The sequence below is a fragment of the Lemur catta genome, chromosome 7, assembly GCF_020740605.2.
Source record: "Lemur catta isolate mLemCat1 chromosome 7, mLemCat1.pri, whole genome shotgun sequence".
NCBI lineage: Eukaryota > Metazoa > Chordata > Mammalia > Primates > Lemuridae > Lemur > Lemur catta.
This window is the reverse complement of record NC_059134.1, coordinates 36,683,697-36,707,629: the sequence shown is the minus strand read 5'-3', so window position 1 is coordinate 36,707,629 and position 23,933 is coordinate 36,683,697. Positions and strand designations below refer to the sequence as shown.

Sequence of the window (23,933 nt, the reverse complement as noted above, 5' to 3'; positions counted from 1 at the left end):
TTAGGCAGAGACAAAACTATATTTAAATATATAGATTATGGAAAGAGTTTGTATTTTATTCCAAATGTATTTTATCCCAAGCCCTTGAGGCAATTTGAGGAGAGAAATGACCATGTCTGATTTATATATTTTTAAAAAAAAAAATCATTCTGGCTGCTTTTATGTGAAGAATGAAAAGGGGAGGAGGTTATTAAAATAATACAAGAAAGAAATAATGGTGCCTTAGACTAAGGCCATAGCAGTGGGGTGGGAGAGAAGTGGATGTATTTTACAGACAGGTCTGCCAGGATTTGCTAACTGATCTGACACTGAAGGAAGAGAAATGATGACTCCTGCCATCTCTGGCTTGGTCAAATGCGGAAATTGTGCCATTTACCAAAAAGAAAAAAAAGTGGTAGAAACTGAACAAAACACAGTTTTTGAGGTGAGAAATCGAGTTTTGCTTGACCAAATTAAATCTGAGATGCCTATTAGAAATCTAAGGGGATAAGTCAGGGGGACAATAGGATATGTGAGTTTGGAGTCTCATTTAGAGATCAGGGCTGAAGACATAGAGGTGGTATTTAGAGCCATGATGAAAGCATCTAAGGGTAAAATTTCAAGAGGAAAGGAGAGAATAAGAATGGAGCAGGATGAGGAGGGCTATGCCGTGCCCTGGCACACTCAGCATTGAGAAGTTTAGCTAAAGAGGAGGAATCAGCAAGGAAACTGGCAAGGAGAGATCAATTTAGTAGGGGGAAAACCAGGTATGAATAAAAAAAGTTAAAAAGAGTTGACCAAAAAGAAGGAAATTGGTCAGTTATGCTTATGCTGTTAAGAGATCAAGAGAAATGAAGGCAGAAAAGTGCCCATTGGATTTAGAGGTCACTGGTGATCTTAAGAAAACTTGCATAATCAAGTAAATAATCAAGGTCCCTTATGTTGTCAATTAGTAACTTCAGATTGTAGACATTTAACACCCCTAACAATACCACTGCTGTCTAAACAATGATTAGTGGCAAAAATTTGGGAAGAGGAAACCTCAATTCAGAGCTCTCAGCCCATCAGCACCTTCACTTGATGTATAATTGTCTAAGTCTCTGGCCAGGATATCAAAGTGTTTTGATATTCATGAGAATCACTGCTCTCCAATGTTGGCATCAGAAATAGTTAAGAGCGAAACTCAACATCTGAATATATTTTTGCACCAAAACTTACAATAATTGAGTCTACTTAACCAATGCAAAAAACTATTTTAGCCTCAAACAAAAGCAGTTAATAAAAGTCAAGATGAGACTTTTATGTGGGAAGTTTCCTTTGATGTACCAGGCCTAATAGGGGAGGTAAATGAGAAATAAGAAATCATTTCTGAAGTCACGTGCACAAATTGATTTCTTTCTAGAATATGCTTCCTGTCAAGTACATATTCATGTGCCACTTTGATATGGATGACTATATCTCTGGACTACATTGTGTGGTCACACCTCAAGTCATTCTCCTTAATAAATAATAAAACTTGAATTTATTTGTGACTCATTTGACTGACATCTTTGTATTTTCTCTCCTGCTAATTGAGGGAGGCTCTTCCTGAACAAGGGGTCAGTTAGAGAGAAGATGAACATCAAGGGCAGTAAAGTTCCTAAGGCTCTTATGTCCTTACCTGATCTTCCCCAGCCAGGTCACTCTGACCGCGCTCTCCCTCCTCAGCTCTGACTCTGACTGCAGGTGCTCCTCATTTGGTTGCAGCTGACTCTGTAACGCTGTTATAAAGTCAAATTTTGATCCCATATGTCCCTCATCTGACTTGCTGTATGTTTCACCTGAGTCTCATTTATTATTTATTCATTTGTTTATTCAACTAATATTTATTGAGTGCCTGCTGTGTTTTAGTGCAGTGCTCAGGCTAAAACAGTAAGTAAAAGAGAGTTCCTGCTCTTATGGAGTCGCAGTCTGGCAAGGGAGACTCTCTTTCTATTTTCTTGGTTTTTTTGGTTTTTGTTTGACTCCTGAACTGAGTTCTTGCTCCTAACTTCTGGTGGCTCCTTTTGCTGATGACTTGGTTTTGACATCCTTTTCCCTGATGCAACCCTGGAGGGCAGCAGTAAGGATCTCAGTTGGAGGCTTCCCCTGATACCATCTGTCAAGAACCCACTTACGTTTGGCATTTCTGACTTTCACAAGGAAGCTTCCATTACCTCTTAATTGGTTTAAGAAATAATGAACCAAGCATTTTGACTTAAACTTATTTTTATCTGCAACTAACTGGACACTTTCAAATACATTAGCCAATTAATTCAAATCACACAGTGATTGATTTTTTATTAAATTGACTAATTGATCCATGTAATAGAATGGTCATGGCAATTAAGATGGTAAGCATATCAAAAAGACAAGGTCAGAATGATGACAGCCCCTAGCCACTCAGACAATGTCTTTAAAGGTAAGGGGCTTGAGGACATTTTAGTAATATCATCTCTTTCTGTTTCTGAGTGGATGGGCATTGCTAAATGTCACAATTAGGCTGGATGAGAACTCTATTGTGAAACAAAAAAGGTAGTCTTTTCTTTTCAGTAAGCTTTTAAGACTGCCTTCCATAAAGATAGCATTATCTCACAAAAGTGACCTGCTGAAGATATCAGATAAAATATGAAATCCCAAATGTAGACATGAATCCATCTAATATTGTATTTTTACAAATATTTCAACAACTTTGTTGACATTCTCTTAGAACCACCCATCTGAGTATTTTTGTTACTTACATGGAAATAGATTGAGATTTTACAGCTGTAGAGACTAAATGTAGAAAGCATTGACATTGAGAAATGTGAAATTTCTGACATATGATATGCAGCATGATTGAAAATTGAAAGTGAGCTGTATTTATTGAACAACTTTGATTCATGAATAACCATGACTGTCCCATCTATATTGCCATCTCTGTCACTGGCCCATGCAAGTAAATTATTAGGTTCAGTTTTGAATTTATGAACCTACCAGCATTAAGTGTCCTGTGAATGGTAATCCCTGAATCCTGGAGCAGAGTCCCTCAAGCTTTTCAGAACATAAAAGGATTTTTATGTGCATACAAATTCAGTGCAGATGCCAGTCTGGCAGGAAGGAAAGAGTAAAGGATAAGACCAAATTTCATAATCTTTTCGCTGATATTCCCAGACCAGAGGAAAGGGTGAAGAAAATCGTGATAGGAAGGTTGGATGATTCATTTTTTTAATTCCTTTAGTCATTAAGCATTTATTAAGCATCAGGCACTGGAAATGTGCAAATTAATAGAATCTAGTCCTTGCCCCCAAAGTGTTCACGGTCTAATACTGAAGAAGATTAATAGGAAACATAAGTAAACAAAAAAGAAATACATTGGAACAATACAATTCTCACATCCATAATTACTCCAGGATTCCTTAGCATCCTTATCCTCTGAAGAAACATTAGCGAGAATAAATCCATGCCAATGCCCAAAACAGATATAAGTTTCTCTGTTTTCATGAGCCTTTACTCTGTCCTGAAAATGTCCTCAATTTTCCTAAATAAAATAAGCCAATCAATAAGATAGTTTTATTTACTGAATGAAATAAAAAGGAAAGCCTTTTTTTTTTCATAAGACATAATTTTTCTAAAATATTATGTTCTGTATTCTGCCTGTGGAACAAAGTCTCCCATGATTGCCAGGTTTACGATGCTTGTATTCATTCTGCCCTTTTTATAAAAGAATTAACTGTATTTTTAATGGCTGGAATCATTTTAACAATAAGCAACAATGTATTTTTGTAGCAAGGGGGCGGTACCCAGGGTCCTAGTTTCAATTCCAAACGTTTTTGTGCTTATTAAGAAAAAACTAACGACAAAACAACTTGTCCCATTTTACAATTCTCAGTAAAAGATACCCCTAGCAACTGCTTTTCTTGGGCTATGTGTGAGACTTGCATGTGTTCATTTTAAACCTCAGAGAGGATATGTAACTCAGAAGTTCATTTTAGACATGTCACTGAAGCCATTTCCACTTATTGATTGCACTGAAAAGACACCAATTGTGTTTGCGCTATAAAATAAGTTGTGGTGGGGAATTGTGTAAGGGGAGAAGGGACAAGATTGTTATTGTTCTTTATTTTATGATCTGACTTTAATCATCAGAGCAGGAGACCAAAACAAATGGGCTTCACTATTGTCTGACAAAAATTTATGATAGGCAAGTTGCATTTAATTTGTATAGTTGGGGAAGGAAGAGTGTGTGTGTGTGTGTGTGTGTGTGTGTGTGTGTGTGTGTGTGTGTGAAAATGGAACTTCAGATATATGTTAAAAGAGGAAAACAAGCTGAAATGAAGTAAGTCACCAAAAAGCTAAAACAAAGATTGTTTTATTTTCCATATGGTGTGTGGGTAGCAGCTGTTTTACAGATTCTTTTTGGCTTTTATTATGACTATGTCAAAATAAAAACATAAAAAGCTAAACAGTAAGAAAAACTAAGATGCTAGTTCTATCATTCTTTTCTGAAATTCTGTAGACTCTGATTTAAATCAAATAGCTTGCATGTCCTTATCATTAGATTTCCTTATTGGGTTGTTTTCATAAACTGTGAGGCTAACTAAAACCATGTTTTTCAAAAATCAGCAGATCAAAAGGAAATTGAAGTAATATTTCAGTTGCTTAACCTGCTCCTTTCCTTGTCCTATCAAAAGACAATTCTATAGTTTTTTTCAGAAAACAATTAAATATTCAGTATGTGTTTTTGTTTTATTTGCTTCTACATGTATTGCTTCATGAAGGAAATTCTCTAACCCAAACCAATTTTTATAACCTTTTTACTAACATTTTTAATAAACTATTATTAAGTATATTAGGATATTTGCCTGAATATTTTTACCACAAAAAAGAACCAAAAAAGGACTGATGATATCTTTTACCATATTCAGAAGTATTTCCCATTTTTCACTCTTCAACACAGAAGTGAATTTACTGCAGCACCTCTAGAAAGGGGTTTCTCATCCCTAAACCCAGCCAACCATGAGTTCATGAAACGCCCATCCACAATTTCACCCTCTATTACATTATGCACATTTGTACCCAGAGCATCCATACAAATAATGAAATCACAAATGTAGACATCGATTCATTTAATTTTAATTTTATTTTACAAGCACTTAAATATTTCTGTTCACATTTTCTTAAAATAATCCATTTGAGAAGTACTAAATTGCAACAAAATCTTATGTTTCCTCTTGAGGGCTGGGTTTATACCTTAAGTACCTGACAATGTGCTTGTGACACAGAAGTACTAATTCAATGAGTATTGAGTAGATAGATACAGACATGGGGTTGTTCGACATACTAGGAAATGGGGAAATTTTATAAAGTGTTTTAATGCAAAAGGAACAGGAAGCTTTACAAAAAATATATATTTGGCTTCATAAGAATGCCAAATACTAATTTACTAATTGCCAATTACCAAATAGCTGAGACTTTATTTTCCAAAGGGCAAAGCTTTTTTCCTTAAATCTACACACAGAAAAGTGCACAAATCATAAATGTATAACTCAATGAATTACTAAAAAGTAAATGTACTTCTATAACCGCGATCCAGGTCATAAGGAAGAACATTACTCAAACCCAAAGACTCAGTTTGTGTCTCATATGGGCACCATGTTTATTCCCACGCCCCCCCAAAACAAAAAAAAAAAAAACCACAGTCATGACTTCTTTTACTATGACAGATAAAATTGAATATATTTATCGTGTACAACATAATGCTCTGAAAATTGTGGAATGGCCAAATCTAGCTAATTATAATAACATATGCATTAACTTCACATAGTTGTCATTTGTGTAGTGAGAACAATTAACATCCACTCTCTTAGCAGTTTTCAAGAATGCAATGTTATTAGCCATACCACCATGTTGTACAATAAATCTCTTGAACTTATTCCTCCCATCTAACTAAAATTTTGTATCCTTTGACCGACATTTCCCCAACTCCTGCCCTCCCAACCACCCCAGCCGCTGGTAACTACCATTGTACTCTATACTTTCATGAGATCAATGTTTTCAGAGTCCATATGTGAGTAAGATCATGTGGTATTTGTCTTTCTGTGCCCGGCTTATTTTCCTTAGCATAGTGCTCTCCATACTCATCCTTGCTGTTGCAAATGACTAAATTTCCTTTTTCTTTGAAGTTGAATAGTATTCCATTGTGTGTATATATCCCACAATTTCTTTATTCATTCATCTATTGATGGACAAGATATGATTCCATTTCTTGGCCATTGTGAATCATGCTACAGTAAACATAGGAGTGCAGATATCTTTTTGACTTACTGATTTCATTTCCTTTGGGTATATATCCAGTACTGGGACTGCTGAATAATATAATAGTTCTATGTTTAATTTTTTGAGGAACCTCCATATTATTTTCTATAATGGCTGTAACAATTTATATTCCCACCAACAGAGTTCAAGGGTTCTCTTTTTACCATAACCTTAACAATACTTGTTATATTTTGATTTTTTGATAATAGTCATTCTAACAGGTGTGAGATGATATCTCATTGTGTTTTTAATTTGTATTTCCCTCATTATTAGAGATGTGGAGAATTTTTTTATGTACCTATTGGCCATTTGTATCTTTTCTTTTGAGACATGTCCATTCAGGGTTTTTGCCCATTTTTTAATGAGGTTATTAGTTTTCTTGCTATTGAGTTCTTTGAGTTCCTTGGATATTAACCCCTTATCAGATGTATAGTTTGCAAATATTTTCTCCTATTCTGTTTAAGTTGTCCCTTCACTCTATTGACTGTTTCCTTGAATGTATAGAAGCTTTTTTTTTTTTTTTTTTTTTTTTTTTTTTGAGACACAGTCTCACTCTGTTGCCCAGGCTAGAGTGAGTGCCGTGGCGTCAGCCTAGCTCACAGCAACCTCAAACTCCTGGGCTTAAGCGATCCTACTACTGCTTCAGCCTCCTGAGTAGCTGGGACTACAGGCATGCGCCACCATGCCCGGCTAATTTTTTCTATATATATTTTTAGTTGGCCAGATAATTTCTTTCTATTTTTGGTAGAGACGGGGTCTCACTCTTGCTCAGGCTGGTCTCAAACTCCTGACCTCGAGCGATCCACCAGCCTTGGCCTCCCAGAGTGCTAAGATTACAGGCATGAGCCACCACGCCTGGCCTGGTATAGAAGCTTTTTAGTTTGATGTGAACTCATTTGTTTATTTTTGCTTTTGTTGCCTGTTCTTTTGGGGGCATATTTTTTTTAAAAAACCATTGCCCAAATTACTGTTGTGAGGTTTTCCCCTATGGTTTCTTCTAGTAGTTTCATACTGTCAGGTCTTAAACTTAAGTCTTTAGTCTATTTTCAGTTGATTTTGTATATGGTGTGAAAAATAGGTCTAATTTCATTATTTTGCATGTGAGTATCTAGTTTTCCCATCACCATTTATTGAAGAAATTCTCCTTTCCTTATTGTGTGTTCTTGACTTCTTTGCTGAAAATCAGTTGGCTGTAAATATGTGGGATTTTTTCTGAGTTCTCTATTCTGTTTCATTGGTCATTGTGTCTGGTTTTATGCTAGTACTACCCTGCCATGCTCTTTTGATTATGATAGCTTTGTAGTATATTTTCAAGTCAGGTAGTATGATATTTCCAGCTTTGTTCTTTTCTTAATTTTTATTTTTAATTATTATGGGTACATAATAGTTGTATATCTTTATAGGATACATGTGATGTTTTTTTTTTTTTATTTCAGCTCATCATGGGGGTACATAAGTTCAGGTTATATACATTGTCCATGTCCCGCCCATCCCCCTGAGTCAGAGCCTCAAGCGTGTCCATTCTCCAGACAGTGCGCCTGGCACTCACCATGTAGTCATACCTCCATCCCCTCCCCCCCCACCTCCCCGAGTCAGCACCTTCAAGCATGACCATTCCCCAGAGGGTGTGCAACGCACTCATCATGTAGGCATACACTCATCCCCTCTCCCCACCCCCCATCTCAGTCTGATATCCAATTGGTATCCTTCCCCGATGTGCATTTAGGTGATGATCAGGGAAACCAGTTTTCTGGTGAGTACATGTGATGCTTGGTTTTCCATTCTTTGGATACTTCACTTAATATAATGGGTTCCAGCTCTCTCCAGGAGAACCAAAGAGATGTCGTATCATCGTTATTTCTTATAGCTGAGTAGTACTCCATGGTATTTGATGGGCACTTGGGTTGTTTCCACATCTTTGCAATTGTGAATTGTGCTGCTATAAACATGCGGGTACAGGTGTCTTTGTTAAAGAATGACTTTTGTTCTGGGTATATGCCCAATAATTGGATTGCTGGATCAAATGGTAAGTCTACTTGAATCTGTTTAAGATATCTCCATATTGCTTTCCATAGGGGTTGCACTAGTTTGCATTCCCACCAGCAGTGTATGAGTGTTCCTGTCTCTCCGCATCCACACCAACATGTGTTGTTTTGGGACTTTTTGATAAAGCCCATTCTCACCAGAGTTAAGTGGTATCTCATTGTGGTTTTGATTTGCATTTCCCTGATGATTAGGGATGTTGAGCATTTTTTCATATGTTTTTTAGCCATTCTCATATCTTCTTTTTGATGTTTTGTTACAGGCATATAATGTGAATTAATCAAATTAGGGTAATTGGAATATCCATTACCTCAGGCATTTATCATTTCTTTGTGTTAGGAACATTCCAATTTCACTCTTTTAGTTATTTTAAAGTCTATCCTAACTTGTTGATGATAGTTACTTTATTGTGCTATCAAATATTGTTCATTCTAATTACCTAACTATATTTTTATACCCATTAACCATCCCCACTTTATCCCCCCTCTCCCTGCTACTCTTCCCAGCCTATAGTAACCATCATTCTACTCTCTGTCTCTTTGTTCTTTTTGTTCAAGATTGCTTTGGCTTTTCAGGATCTTGTGTGGATTGTTTTTTCTATTTCTGTAGAGAATATCATTGATATTGGTAGGAATTGTATTGAATCTTTAGGTCACTTTGGGTAATATGGACATTTTACCAATATTAATTCTTCCAATACATGAATATGGGATATCTTTCCATTTATTTGTGTCTTCTTCAATTTCTTTCATCAATGTTTTATAGTTTTCAGCATAGAGAAATTTTACCAGTTTGGTTAAATTTATTCCTGAGTATTTTATTTTTTGTAGCTATTGTAAATGGGATTGTTTTCTTGATTTCTTTTTCAGACAGATCACTATTAGTGTATAAAAATGCTACTAATTTTTGTATGTTGATTTTATGTCTTGAAACTTTACTAAATTTGTTTATCAGTTCTAAGAGATCTTTGGTGGCGTCTTTAGGATTTTCTCTATAAGATTATGTCACTGGCAAACAAGGACAGTTTAACTTCTTCCTTTCCAATTTGGATGCCTTTTATTTCTTTATCTTGCCTATTTGCTGTGGCTATGACTTCCAGTACTATTTTGAGAAGCAGAGAGAGTGGGCATTCTTGTCTTGTTCCAGCTCTTAAAGGGAAAGTTTTCAGCTTTTCTCTGTTCCGTATGGTATCAGGTGTGAGTTTGTCACATATGGCCTTTATTGTGTTGAGGTACATTTCTTCTGTACCTGATTTGTTGAGAGTTCTTGTCATGAAAGAATGTTGAATTTTGTCAAATGTTTTTTTCTGAATCTGTTAAAATGATGTTTTTTGTCTTTCATATGTTTTTTGTCTTTCATTCTGTTAAAGTGATGTATTACATTTATTGATTTGCATATGTTGAACCATCCTTGTATCCCTGTAGTAAATCCTACTTGATCATGGTGAATGATTTTTTTTTTTTTTTTTTTTGAGACAGAGTGTCACTTTGTTGCCCTGGCTAGAGTGAGTGCCATGGCATCAGCCTAGCTCACAGCAACCTCAAACTCCTGGGCTTAAGCAATCCTACTGCCTCAACCTTCCGAGTAGCTGGGACTACAAGCATGTGCCACCATGCCCGGCTAATTTTTTCCATATATATTTTAGTTGGCCAGATAATTACTTTCTATTTTTAGTAGAGACAGGGTCTCACTCTTGCTCAGGCTGGATGGTGAATGATTTTTTAAATGTTTTGCTGCATTTGGTTTGCTAGTATTTGCTGAGGATTTTTTGCATCAATGTTAATCAGGGATATTAGCCTGAAGTTTCCTTTTTTTGTAGTATCCTTGCCTGGCTTTGGTATCAAGGTAATGCTGGCCTTGCAAAATGAGTTTGGGAGTAATCCCCTCCTCTTCTACTGTCCTGACTTGTACCAACACTAATTGGTTTTACTAGTTTTTGAAATCATATGGAGCTTTGTATGTCTTGTGTTGCCACTCAAGATTATATTGTTAAGATTAATCCATATTGTTACATGCAGCTATAGGTCATGCTGTCTCCTAAACCAGTGGTCCCCAACCTTTTTGGCACCAGGGGCCCATTTCATGGAAGATAATTTTTCCACAGACCAGAAGCAGGGTGGATAGTTTCAGGATGATTCAAGGCACATTACATTTACTGTGCACTTTATTTCTATTATCATTACATTGTGATATATATATATAAATAATGAAATAATTATACAACTCACCATAATACAGAGTCAGTGGGAGCCTTTGAGCTTGTCTTCCTGCAATTAGACGGTTCTATCTGGGGGTGATGGGAGACAGTGACACCCAAAGTATGTTGCTTATGTCCAGGCTACTCCGTAATCTTGTTTTGGTTGCTGTCACTGCAGAAAACCCTGCTTCACAAAGATATGATGCTGGAAATGGAAGTGGGCTTTTCAGTGATGTTAGGGGAAAGGTTTTCAGTTATTTACCATTGAGTGTGTTAACTATGGGTTTATCATAAATGCTCTTTATCTGGTTAAGAAAGTTTTCTTCTATTCCTACTTTATCAAGTGTTTTTATCATGAAAGGGTTTTGTATTTTCATCAAATACTTTTTTTTTGTCACCAACTGAGATAACCATGTATTTTTTCCCTTTCATTCTACTAATATGGTACATTACACTAATTGATTGTCTTATGTTTTGAACCACCTTTTCGTTGCATTTCACGCATATACCACTTGTTCATAGTGTATAATCCTTTTGATGTCCTGCTGGATTCAGTTTCCAAGTATTGTGGATTTTTTTTTTTGCATCTATGTTATAAGCTTTGTATCTATTTGCAGCTGCTCCCCAGTGCTAGCATTGCTGCCTCAGCTCAACCTCAGATCATTAGGCATTAGATTTTCCTAAGGAGCATGCAACCTCGATCCCTCACATGCACAGTTTACAGTAGGGTTCGCACTCCTATGAGAATCTAATGCCACTGCTGATCTGACAGGGAGGCGGAGCTCAGATGGTGATGCCATTTGGGGGGCAGCAGCTGAAAATACAGATGAAGCTTCCCTCACTCACCCACTGCTCACCTTCTGCTGTGGCCCTGTTTCTAACAGGCCACAGACTGGTCCATGGCCCCAAGGTTGGGGACAGCAGTCCTAAACTGCGTTGTATGAGCATCCCAAAAGTTACTTATCATTCTACCATTCAGGTACATTAGGTCATTACCATTTGGTCTGGTGTGAATAGCACTGACCATATAGAGGAATTTTAGGAGAATTATCCATTTTACAATGGATAATATTAGCTCTCCTAATTCATGATTATGGTATATTCCACTTTTTTTTAAGTCTTCTTTGATCTTTGTCAATATAAGTCTTGTAAATCTTTTTTTTGATTTATCTCTTTTGTTTTTTGATGCCATTATTGCTGTTATCTTTGTTTTTAATTTAGATTATTTTAACTTTGTAATATGAAATATTTAAAAATATGCAAAAATCAGAGTATATTAATAGTAAATTCCTGTGTACTCAACACTCACCTTCAACAATTATGAACTAATGAATAATCTGTTTTGTGTATAACACCATCTAATCAATCCTCCTATATTATTCTGAAGCAATTCTTGGCCATTATATCATTTCACTTAACATATTTCATTACAAAAATCTCTAAAATATATGCTTTTAAAAATTGCCACCTCTCTGCTCCCTGGGTACACACAGGTTGAGGAATGCACACAGTTTAAAAAGCAGCAACTCAAAAATTACACCCATTGCAACTCTGTGTTTAAGATTTCTCTTGGTCTCTGCCTACATTATTTAACAGTTCCCTCAGTGTTTCTCTCGGAGCAAGCATAGTTTATCATTCAGCCAAGGATTTAAACACGGTTTATACTCAGATTGTGAGTCATCGTTTTTACAATTCTCTCACTTCTTGAATTTCACTTTTATGTTTTCAGCTGTTCTTTCCGCAATAAACTTCCTTTGCTACTTCAACTGATAAGGTTGCAATCTTTTGCCACTATTGCCAGAGGGATTAGAGAACACCTCAAACAAGAAAGCCAAAACTCACAATTCTTACCTTTGCAGTTTCAGCTTTTCAAGAGTAAACTCTCTCCTGGCTTTTGTCTGGTTTTGGATACTTGTCAAGATTTTTAAATTCTCATCTGGAGGCAGGGTTTGTATGATCACTTTATTCATTCACATTTCTATCATTGTCTTATTAATTTCTGTAAGATCTCTGCTTTATTTTCTTTGTATCAATAATTTGTATATCCAGCCCCTCTCCCCTTCCTTTACTCTGTTTCCCTCCTCAGTCTTCATCAAAAGAGATTTACAATATTTTGGATCTTTTCAAAGAATTACCTTAGCTTTTATTCATTACCTTCATATTTGTTTTTCCAACTCATTAAATACCACTCCTATCATTGTTATACCCTTCCTTCTACTTTATTTGGATTTAAAATTTACTGCTCCTTTTGGAACATCTTAAGATGAATATATCACTGATTTCGGGCTTTTATTCTTTTCTAATATACACACTAAGACGATACATTTCCAAAACTCACTGTTCTCAGCATCTCATATAGACTGTTATAAAATATTATTAAGTACTTAATAATTTTCTAAAGGTTAATAATATTGTTCCACCTGATTGTATTAACTTTCAGACCACAACTTTCACTCTTTCATTTAATTAAGATGTATTAAGAAACTCTTTTCTAAAATGTTTTCTTTTTAATTATTATGGGTACATAATAGTTATGTATATTTATAGGGTCCATGTGATGTTTGATACAGGCATACAATGTGTATTAATCAAGTCAGGGTAATTAGAGTATCCATCACCTTAAGCATTTATCGTTTCTTTGTGTTAGGAACATTCCATTGTTTACAGGTCATCTCACAAAACATATTCAAGTACATTACTCATAACAAGATGCTCTTAGATTTTCTCTATTCAACATGATCTTTTCAGAACATTTGAGTAAAGATTGTAAAGAGGGGAAGGAAATTAACATTTGTAAAAGACCCACCCTGAATTACACACATTAAGAACAAATTCAATTATATTTGTAGCAGGTCTTCAGTGTATTTTCTTTAGATAGTCGTGACAGCTTCTAAGAAAAGTAAATACAAATTATTTAGTAAGTGATAGGCATTATTATGTTCCTGCTGCATTTTCAACTTTCTCACCTCATATCCTCTAATCACTGTTGAACTGGCTCATAAATATTCAAAAATTTAACCAAGCGTTGTTTATTTATCTTATTTGATTCAATAAATTGTATCTTTTGTAGTAAAATTACCTCTGTGTACAAAGCAACTAATATGCATGCAATCTAATAATAGTGACTGCCAGTATTTCTCATAGTATTGATTATGAATAGCCAATTTAATAACTATACCTAGTGCTAAGTCATGGAGATTAGGAAGCTAGAAATGGACTAAACTGGGGCAGTCAGGGACTTTGCCAATCAGAACAAATTCATCTTCCACAGGAAATGTGCTCCCCATATATAGGATTTTGAAACTCTCAGTAGAAAAACATAGGTGATCTTAGATGTTGGGTAAGGAAGGAGGAGTGTAAAAAGCAAAAGCACTATTAGGGAAAAGGTCATAGTGTTCCAAAATGTATCTGAAGTTGAGGAATTAGTAGAAAAAAAAGTAGGCTAACAGTGAAATTTCTGTCTTCTAACCCTCAGTTTACATTAGTTACAAATTTTGTATTTAGGAATGGCAATGAATTGAACGGAAGCATGTAAAACCAGCTTTCCTTCACTCTCCTTAAAGTACCCATGAGGCCATCAGGAAACAGACAATCCTCACTGCAATCACAGTGAGTGGTACAAAACAAAATTATTATAGTGTTTTCTGGGTTTTCTTTCCTTTCATCTTTGTGCAATGACCCAACCTCAAAATCCCATTTTCTAGGTTCAAGAAAACAATGAAATAGCCTCTGGCCTCCTTCTCATTTATCTTTTCTTCAGTGAAACAAACTACACTCAGGTCTGTCTCTCAGCTCAGCCCTGGGTAGATTTCTTTCTGTTGTTTGGAGAATATGAGTGGAGTCTTGGTACTAACAACCAATAATCTGGCATCTACCTACACAGTATAGACCACTGGTCTGGGAAATAAAGTCTAGAGATAAATGTCACCCTATTCAAACAAATCTAAACTCATTTTTAGAACACTTTAAGATAGGTTAGGTAAGAGCCAAAAGTTATTAGAAGAAAAATATTTGAAAGAAGGGAACAAATAGTAAGACTTTGCATGAATTCCTTTCCCAAGAAAAGATGTTTTTGTAAATCAGAAGAAGAGTTTCAAACATATGGTTCTAGACCTCAATGAGACAAATAAGAATAGTTCTTCTATATTGAAAGAGCAATTCAGAATATGAAGAGAATACAATAAAATTAAAATCAAAGTAACTGAAATAAAATACTCATTGGAAGCACAATAAGATGCAAACTGGATACTACTAAATATTTATAAACCAGTGCTTCAGAATACAAACTTGAGAAATAATCCCAGAATGCAAAGTACGTGAATAAGGAAATTTTATTTTAAGGTGAGAGAGAAGAACAAGAGATTTGGTTCACCTCATAAACAATAGCCATGAGCAAAGAAGATAGAATACACAGAACAAAAGCAATAACAAAAAAAATCAAAGTAGACAAAAATCCAAAAACAAAACTTTCAACATTTAAGATGTGGAAATCCCACAGTGTTTCAGGAAATATTAAAATATTAACAGCTCCCTATTTGTCACCCCTATAACTAACCCATCACCAAAGATTATTGATTTTATTTTCAAAATATTTCCTGATTCCATACACATCTCTGTTTCCCCACCACACCCCTAGTCCAAACTATCCTCGTTTCTTACCTAGACTCCAGCACTGTCTCCCAATCACTCTTACTCCACCTACTCTAGCCTCTTTCCAATCTGTTCTTCATATTGCAATCATTTCTTTAGTAAGACAAACTATTAAATGCTTCTATGTGCCATCATGGAGAAAACAATCAAACAGATAAATTAAGATAATTTTATATATGATCATTTTAACTAATAATAATTCTAATAAAAATCAGAATAATATGAGAGAAACTGACTAAGGGTGGGGTGGTTTCTTTAGAGAAGTGTCCAAAGGAGGCTTCTCAGTTAACCTAAAACCTAGATGAAAAGAAGGAGATAGCCATTTGGAGAACTATGAAAAGAGCTTTAAGGCCACGGGCACCAAAATCTCAAAGGGTCTAAATCAAGAATGCGACTGAATGTTTGAGGCCCATTTTGCTGGAAGGTGGTAGATAAAGGAAGGTGAGCTGTGAGATGAGGTTGGAGAAGAATACAGAGATTATATCAGGTAGAACCTTGCAAGCCATGGTGAGGAGTTTAGAATTTACTCTAAGTGCAATAGGAAGCCTATGGAGGGATTTTAGTAAAGGAGAGATCTGTATTATGTAGTTGGGGTTTAAAAAATGAAAAAAAGAATAAACTTTTGACTGCTGTTTGTATCTTTTCAAAACACAAACCTGATCCTGTCCCATGCACACTCCCACCTTCACTCCTGCTTATGATGCTTCAATATGTTACACTTGCTCTTAGGACACATTTTTGTATTAGTCCTCATTCCTTAACACAGCTAACTACAGCATCTGGCTCCATCTACTTCCTTAGCATCCAGTTGTACCATGCTCACCCTCACTCTTCACAGCAGCCTAACTGGACTTTCTTCAGGCCTGCAATACCCCAGCCCCTCTCTCCATTCTGCACACACCATGCCTCTGCCCTCCCTTTTTTTCTCCTTGACTCCTGCCCGTCTCTCAGCCTTCAGCTAATCTGTCTCTGCCTTAGTGAAGATTTCCCGCATCAGCCTGTCCCCACTGAGTCCTATTCCCCACAGTAGATCTCTATCTATATGTAGCTTTCCATATACTGCTGATCAAAGTCCCAATTTTTCATTTGTTTGTGTGATTATTCCTTCAATGGCTGGTGCCCTGAGTAGACTGTAAACTCTAAGAGATTAGGGACTATGTCTATTTTGATTCACCATTAATTCCCAGTTGCCCATAGGCACAGTATTTGGTAAATAATATACATTCAAAAATATCATTAATGGATAATTAATAAGTTTTAAAACTCAAGTCCTGGTAAATTATTTATATTTTAATATGCATTTTGATTATTTAAAAAAACCTATAAGCTCTGTAGCATAAAGACAAAGTTATATTCAAAGGTGAAAATATCAAAAATAAGATTTATCTTCTACAATATTTACTAACAGCAGAAAATAGAGTGGTGTCTACTAAATGCAGAGTACAATATTGAATGAGCAGTCATCATTGAGTGCAATGAAAGATATAGAAATAATTGTATACAAGATTTACGAGTTGCATTGTTAAAACTTACCAAATAACAAAAATTGGATAAGATGATAGGTCAGTGTAGTTTCATCCATTGTAGCAAATGTGCCATTCTGGTTGGGGGGGCTGTAGATAATGGGGGAGGTTGTGCATGTGTGGGAATCGGGGGACATAGGAGATCTCTGTCCCCTCCTTTCTATTTTTCTGTGAACCTAAAACTGCTCTAAAAAAAAAAGTCTTTAAAAAAGTGAAAAGAATTAGATAAGCAAAAACAAGATATTAGGAATAATTCTTCAGTGGTTTTATATGACTGAATGAAAAGTAAGAAGTAGGGGAAAGTTTACCCAGTAATCAAGTGCATATGGCAGAAACCATGGGTTTTAGGTCCTATAACTTCATGTAAGGGAACTGGATTGTGCTTGTGTGTCACACTAATATGTTAGAATCATCACACCAGCAAGTCAAATATACTATCTGCACAGCTAAATTTATTATTCTGGAGAATCAACTTTGGAAAAAAATAGCATGTGTACTAAGAAGAGCCATCCTGTTGATTTACGTTCCACTCTAGACTCTTAAAGGTACTGGATGACTCAGTGAATTCATACTTCCTGCCTGCCACTACTAATATTATGTACCATTATAATTTTAAGTAAAAATACTTTTTGAGAGACAAATTCACAAAATAATATGAAGGATAAAAAGGGAACATACTTACAAATAATAAAAATCATAAATATTAAAACATCAAGAAACAGAATAGCTCAAGTAGCTGAGCAATGAAAGGAAAGCTGTCTAAAAACAATTCATAAAAATATTATTTTGTCTGTTTTACAAACAGGGATACAGAAATTCACTGGTTAGCTAATTTGTCCCCATTATATACCATTTATACATACCAAGGAAAATTCAAATATAGACCTTCTGGTTTCAAACCCATCACCCATCTAGAGCCTGCAACAGAGCTTACAATTATCTTAGAGTTATACATTTTTGTTGAAAATGAAAATTAATACAAACTGTTTGAAAACCAGTGTGGCATTTTTGTATCAAAAAGAATAAAAATTTTCATAACTTTGGAACCTATAATCTCCTTTCCAGGATCTATTCTGAGGAATTAATATAATATGTGGGAAATGAAACATATGACATTTTAATTAAAAGAGCAAAAGTTGGAAGCTACCCAAATGTTTCACAATAGGACAATGGTTTAATAATATATGATACATAGGTATATGATAGAATATTATTTTTTACAATGGTAATATATTTATATACAATCATAATGTTAGAGAATGAAACTAGGGCATAAAATTGTAAGTATAGTATTGTCATAATTATATTAAACATATGTAATAATATAGGAAGGTATATGCAAAAAAAGAAAATAATTATATGAAGGTATTAAAATAGTAGGTTGTCTATGCTCCCAATTTTAAATGTCTATATCTTTTTAATGTTTTTAACTTCATTGCAAGTGATTTCATACGGAAAATTCAAAGTTTATGGGTTGATGAAATCTATACCTAAAGAAAGACGTCAAATGAAGAGAAAGTTTCAACTTTCATAGATTTATGAATACTATGTAACCTCAATTCTAGCTTAAGAATCACTATGTTAAACTCCAAATATTTTTTGTTTTACCCTCTCCCACATAATAAAAAGGTAAATAATTACTATTTCACCATGCATTAGCTACTCTTCCATTCTTTATTTTTTAAAAATATTCTATATGCTAGAAAAAGAAATAATGTATGGATTTTTGAGATTTCTCTTCAGGAAATCTAAACCTCTGGGTTACATCCAGTACAGACAGAATTTTTTTTCTCACAGTTACTTAGGAAACATTTTGTGTTTTATCTGAGATGTTTAATTTTGTGGTGATTACTCAGAACATAAAATATTCAATACTTAGAAGTCTAGAATTTGTATTGAAATCTGTATCAAAATCTGTAATTTGTTTAAATTAATCACACTCAAATCCCTCAAAATGTATATTTATATAACCAATGAAGGAAAAATGAAACAGAAAACAGAAATCAGATATATCACTGGGGAAAAAAAAGATATATGTTCATTCATCCAACTATTTCTCAGCCAATTTTGTAGCTTGAAAATAACTTAGATTTTTTTCAGTTAAAAATATGCTGAAACCAAGCAGAATAAGTTAGTTCTTGGAAATGAGAATAATGGGGCCAGCATTATATCAAAGACAATGTTAGAAAATTCCAGCTTTTAAAAAAAACAAAAATAACCTAGATTTCTGAAGCTCAGTCACTCGGCTATATGCTCATTCAATTCAGTGAGGAATCTGCTGAAAATTAGGCTTTGATATTCTTAGCTTTTTTATATATAAATTAGGGATCTATGTAGTTATATCAGACGGGATTCAGCTGCAAAGAACTAAGTATTTTTACTAGCTTAAACAAGAAGTGTTTTATTATAGGTATTAAACAGTTTACAAAATTTGGGGGAGTTAAATTAACAGATTGCAGGGTGATCTTTCAAGAATGACTCTCAAAGCCAAACTATAGGACGAAGCCACAAAGGAAAAAGCTGATGTCTTTTAAAAGCAGGAAGCTACCAGCTTCAGAAGCACACATTCCACTCCATGGTTAGGAAGGTGATTAAGACAGTGCCACATTCAGGAAACACTTGTCATCTAGAGGCCCCTTTGTTGTTGCCAGCTCTGGAATCCTGCCCTGCCCACTGTTTTGCACCAGCGAAATGACTGCCCTGCTCCCTGCTTCTTAACTACCATGAAGCTAGTGGTGAGGCAATGAGACATTTATTAATGCTGAGGCAAGAGGAAAAGAAGAAAATATAATGACTCTCTTAACTGTGCTTGCCAGCAGAAAAGTAGAGGCAGCAAAGGTTCAGCCTGCATCTCACTTCCACTTTCAAATCTCATGCACCTGCATCTGACTGGCTGAACCTAAAGCACGTGCAGAACCCTGACTGCAAGGGAGTCTCAGAAAGATGAATGTTAGCTTTCCATCTTCAGGAGAGAAAGGCACACAAGAACGAGGGTGAAACAGATGTTGAGCACTAATGGGCACCATCCCTTTGGTTACTTAACATCCATATATACCTTTTTCCCCAGAGTTCCATTCCTCCATAGTACAAATATCGCTTTCACAAATGAAAATGTGCTCACACTCTCCCCAGAAGGGAGAACCAAAGAAAGTCCCATCAGTCTATCTGTCCATCTCAGGATGAAAATCTGCTCCTTCTCTAAGGGACTACATCACAAAGTTACCTATCAATAACATACTGTATATAAAATATCACAAGAAAGGATAAGGTGAAAGTTATTTCTTATTAATAAATACATACAAAATAATACAAGGATGAAAACTTGGCTGACTACTACAGTCTTTATTTCATAAAGCTGCAGTTTCAATTTTTAACTTTCTTCTCTTCTTCCCGTTTCTTGTTCCCTTTGCCTTCAGCCAGCACTGAAGCTGGTTGAGGCCCTTAATACGTCAGTCATCCAAACGTTCGTTCTTGAAATCAGAGTTCATAATGACTTCCTATGCTCCCAACCAGAAGTAGCTCCAGAATATCTTCCAAATTCCAAATAATTCCTCACTGCCCACATTGTATAGCAGCAGCGTTAGCCGAAAGAAACTGGGAAATGCTGTATTTGGCTTTCTAGATGCCACAGTACACAAAGCACTTGAAGGAGGAAAGAAATGGATGCAGTGATCTGTTACTTTTCCCACAGTAATTAAGTGGGGGGGGGGAAGAATTACTCTTCCACTACTTTCACCAGAGTAGAGAAGTAGGGGAGGAAAACTACTCTTTCATGCACTAATATGTGGTTCAGTTCTGGTGTCTGAACGGAGTTAAGCCTTAGTTTAACTGTGAGACAAATGGATCAAGTTTGGTATGAGACCAGTTACCATGAGCTCATACCAGGAAAGATGCTCACCATGCACAAACTGTGCTTTGACAGGAAGCTCTTTATTTCTTCCTCCCTCCCATATCCCACCATTGCTATTTCTCGACATTTAAACCACTCCGAGGGACCATGAATGTTCTGTCACCTCTCCTCCATTAAACTGATACAGCCTGTGTGATTCACCTTTATGTGAAACCCAAGAGAAAATATTGTTCATGCCTCTTTCTCAGATAATTCATTCAAAATTTCATGGTTTTGAATAGTAAATGGTTCTGATGACCTATGAGAGACAGGCACTTCTTCCATTTCTTTGAATGATTCTTCCTTAATGTCAGGATGCCTTTTGGGCTCTTTCATGCCACCAGTCTATAAAGTGACATGTTTTGTTGCTTTGGTGAATACTGCTGTTATGCTGCAGTTTACACAGATGCAAATCAGGCAGTGACTAGGATGCAGTCTGGGCTGTATTTGTAGGACCTGTTAATTGGGTGATACAGAGGTATTTCTTTCTAGGGGTGGGCTCCAGCAACATTCCAAAAAGCAAGGGAGGGAAAAAGTTCAATTAGTCACAAGCACAGAGGAAACTTTAAAATTAATCTGCCATATGATAATTTGTTAACAGGTTGGTTACTGGAAAGACATGGAACAAGAAGAAGCAGCAGAAACAGTCAAAACTAGGGGGAATGAGTCATCCATCATCCTAACAGGATTAGAAGGAAATACATTATATCACTTCACAGTGAGGGCTTACAATGGAGCTGGATACGGGCCACCTAGCAGTGAAGTGAGTGCAACCACCAAGAAATCCCGTAAGTGACCTGGGCTTTTTGTTTGTTTCAGACAAAAGGGAAACATCCTTTAACATCCCTGAAAGCCATGTGAGGTACATAATAAGTACAAAGGGGAGTTTTGATTCATAGTCTTGCTTCATTGCTTAGATCTGAATTCCAAAACTAGCTCAGAAAATTTTGCATTCACGGTAGATAAAGGTTATCTTCCTGTGAAACAAGGCTAAGCGATTTTGACACAGAAGGGAGATAAAAAGATTCAAGTTCAAAAAGTCAGTAGAGTAGCAATTAAATTGACACTTCCAGAGCAAAACCCTCCTTATCTGACTCCAGCTGGAAGGAAGCCTATATTGCCAGCCAACTACTAAACACAAGAAAAGATTGAAATACTCACAAGAATTTGAACGAAGAAATGTATTTAAGAATTCTTGTCAGTTCACTTTCACTTTTTATTTTGCAGCCCCTAGTCAAGCACCTAGCAACCTCAGGTGGGAGCAGCAAGGCTTTCAGGTATCTCTGGCCTGGGAACCTGTCATACCATTAGCCAACGAATCTGAAGTTATGGGTTATAAGGTTAGTGTTTCTTCACTGTCTTGCATAGATGCTCATCTCCAAAACTGTTATTATGAGGATGGATAATTAATAAGGCATAAAAACACCTGTTAATAAACCTTCTGTTTTTTTCTCAATCATTTTCTACCTGTATCATAGAAAAAGAGCCTTCCTATAGATAGGGAAGCCAAGGTAGCCAAAATTAATTTCAACTGCACAAGGCATAGGAACGGAAGAAGCAGCAACAATCTGTGTGCAGTATGAAGTGCAGGACCAGCAGAATCTAGGCAGTGAATCCTCACATATTCTCCCAGCAGACAAACTTTGCTGGCAGATGGCAAATATTGGGCAATTTAGTTTGAGTAAAATGACTTTCTATTAACAAAGGAATAGAAGAAGAAAAAATGCTAGGGCCAGCACATTAGATAGAAAATAATTCATGCAAGACTGAAAATGTTCTTTCTTTTAAAAAAAAAAAAAATTAAAGAAAAGAGGGTTATTTGGCTCATGGTTTTGCAGGATGTAAATGAAGCATGGCGCTGGCATCTACTTCTGGTGAGAGGGCAAATGTTGTTTCAATACAAATGTCCTCACAGTCAGGGTAAGAAGAAAAATCAAGGAAGTGATAGTTCTGCTGCTTAGGACTTAATCAATGACCAAGAAATAAATAAATAATGTGTCTAGCCTCTAAAAAGAAGAGATTTCATGAAGAGAAACAGCAAGCTCCAAAACAGACACATCTCACATACAGTCATTCTGCTATATGCCAGCAAGTTCTGAAAATATGAAAACATCCATGTAGTTTGTTTCTCAAAGTTAAAAAACAATTTTGTCTCTGATTTTAAAATATATGTGGTCTAGAATTTCTGTGTAGTTTTCATTTGGGTATCTTTTGTGTGTCAGTGGTTATGTTCCTTGTTAATGCATCTACTTGATTATCAAATGTTGTGGTCTCTGAAAAAATATATATATATTTGGTCTATGTATTGAATTGGCTTAATTTCAAATTCTTGTTCCAGAATGTCAGATTCTATTTGTTGCCTTAAACTCCACAGAGAGTTATCAGTTGAATATTATTTATAATATATTATTACAAAATATATTTTATATATTGTATTATATATAATATTTAAAATGTGTCTGATGATACTATTTAGACAGAAAAGCACTATAGGTGAGTTTTTAACTATCAGAGATGGTAACACAGTATTTCGAGTATAAAGTACTAAAATTATGAAGCTAAAACTGAAGAAATTATAAATGGGATATATTTTTAAGGTAAGTAATTCCCATTAATATTGTAAGACAAAAACTGTAGCATTTCTTTTTTTTTTTTTTTTTTTGAGACAGAGTCTTATTTTGTTGCCTGGGCTAGAGTGTCGTGGTGTCAGCCTGGCTCACAGCAACCTCAAACTCCTGGGCTCAAGCAATCCTTCTGCCTCAGCCTCCCAAATAGCTGGGACTACAGGCATGCGCCACCATGCCTGGCTAATTTTTTCTATATATTTTTAGCATTTCTTACATACTGTAATCAATATAGATCACAGACAACCTCCCACTCAAACACACACACACTCAAATCTGTCCCTAATCCTCAGGGATATTGAGTTTGATCTTAGGGGATGGGGGGAGTGAGTCATTTTCTATATCCTTTCCTTAGCCCTCTGCTTTCCATACCCTTCCCCAAAAGGCATGTCCTCAGGACTTCTCCTCTAAGGCAAATATACCCTTTAATGATAAGAGGTAGCCAGAAAATGTTCATAGACCATTCCAGAATCAATCTGATTTCATTAAAACTATTATATGACAAGCAATCTTCCAACTGGAGAGGCAAAGTAGAATGCAAGGAGAAGCTAAATAAAAGAACATGACCAACTGAAGACTCCTATGGTTGTATGGTTTTAGGCACCTCACAAGTGAGAGTAGAGAAACACCATAGGACTGGAAGAATATTTGTCTGAAGTTGGGCATAGGGTTCCCAGACTTGGCCCCCCATCTCTTTGCTCACAGTAGACCCT

The 23,933-nt window shown here is 35.7% G+C and overlaps 1 protein-coding gene across 3 annotated transcripts in view; it reads left to right on the top strand.

The window, feature by feature from the left end:
- The window catches only part of CNTN5 (contactin 5), a 1,109,255-nt gene that overhangs the window by 1,070,250 nt on the left and 15,072 nt on the right, over positions 1–23,933 (top strand). For all 3 annotated transcript variants that reach the window (XM_045556882.1, XM_045556883.1, XM_045556884.1), the window contains 2 exons: positions 21,198–21,384; positions 21,824–21,936. In XM_045556882.1, coding sequence (XP_045412838.1) covers positions 21,198–21,384; positions 21,824–21,936 — 300 coding nt within the window. The remainder of the gene's footprint in view (positions 1–21,197; positions 21,385–21,823; positions 21,937–23,933) is intronic.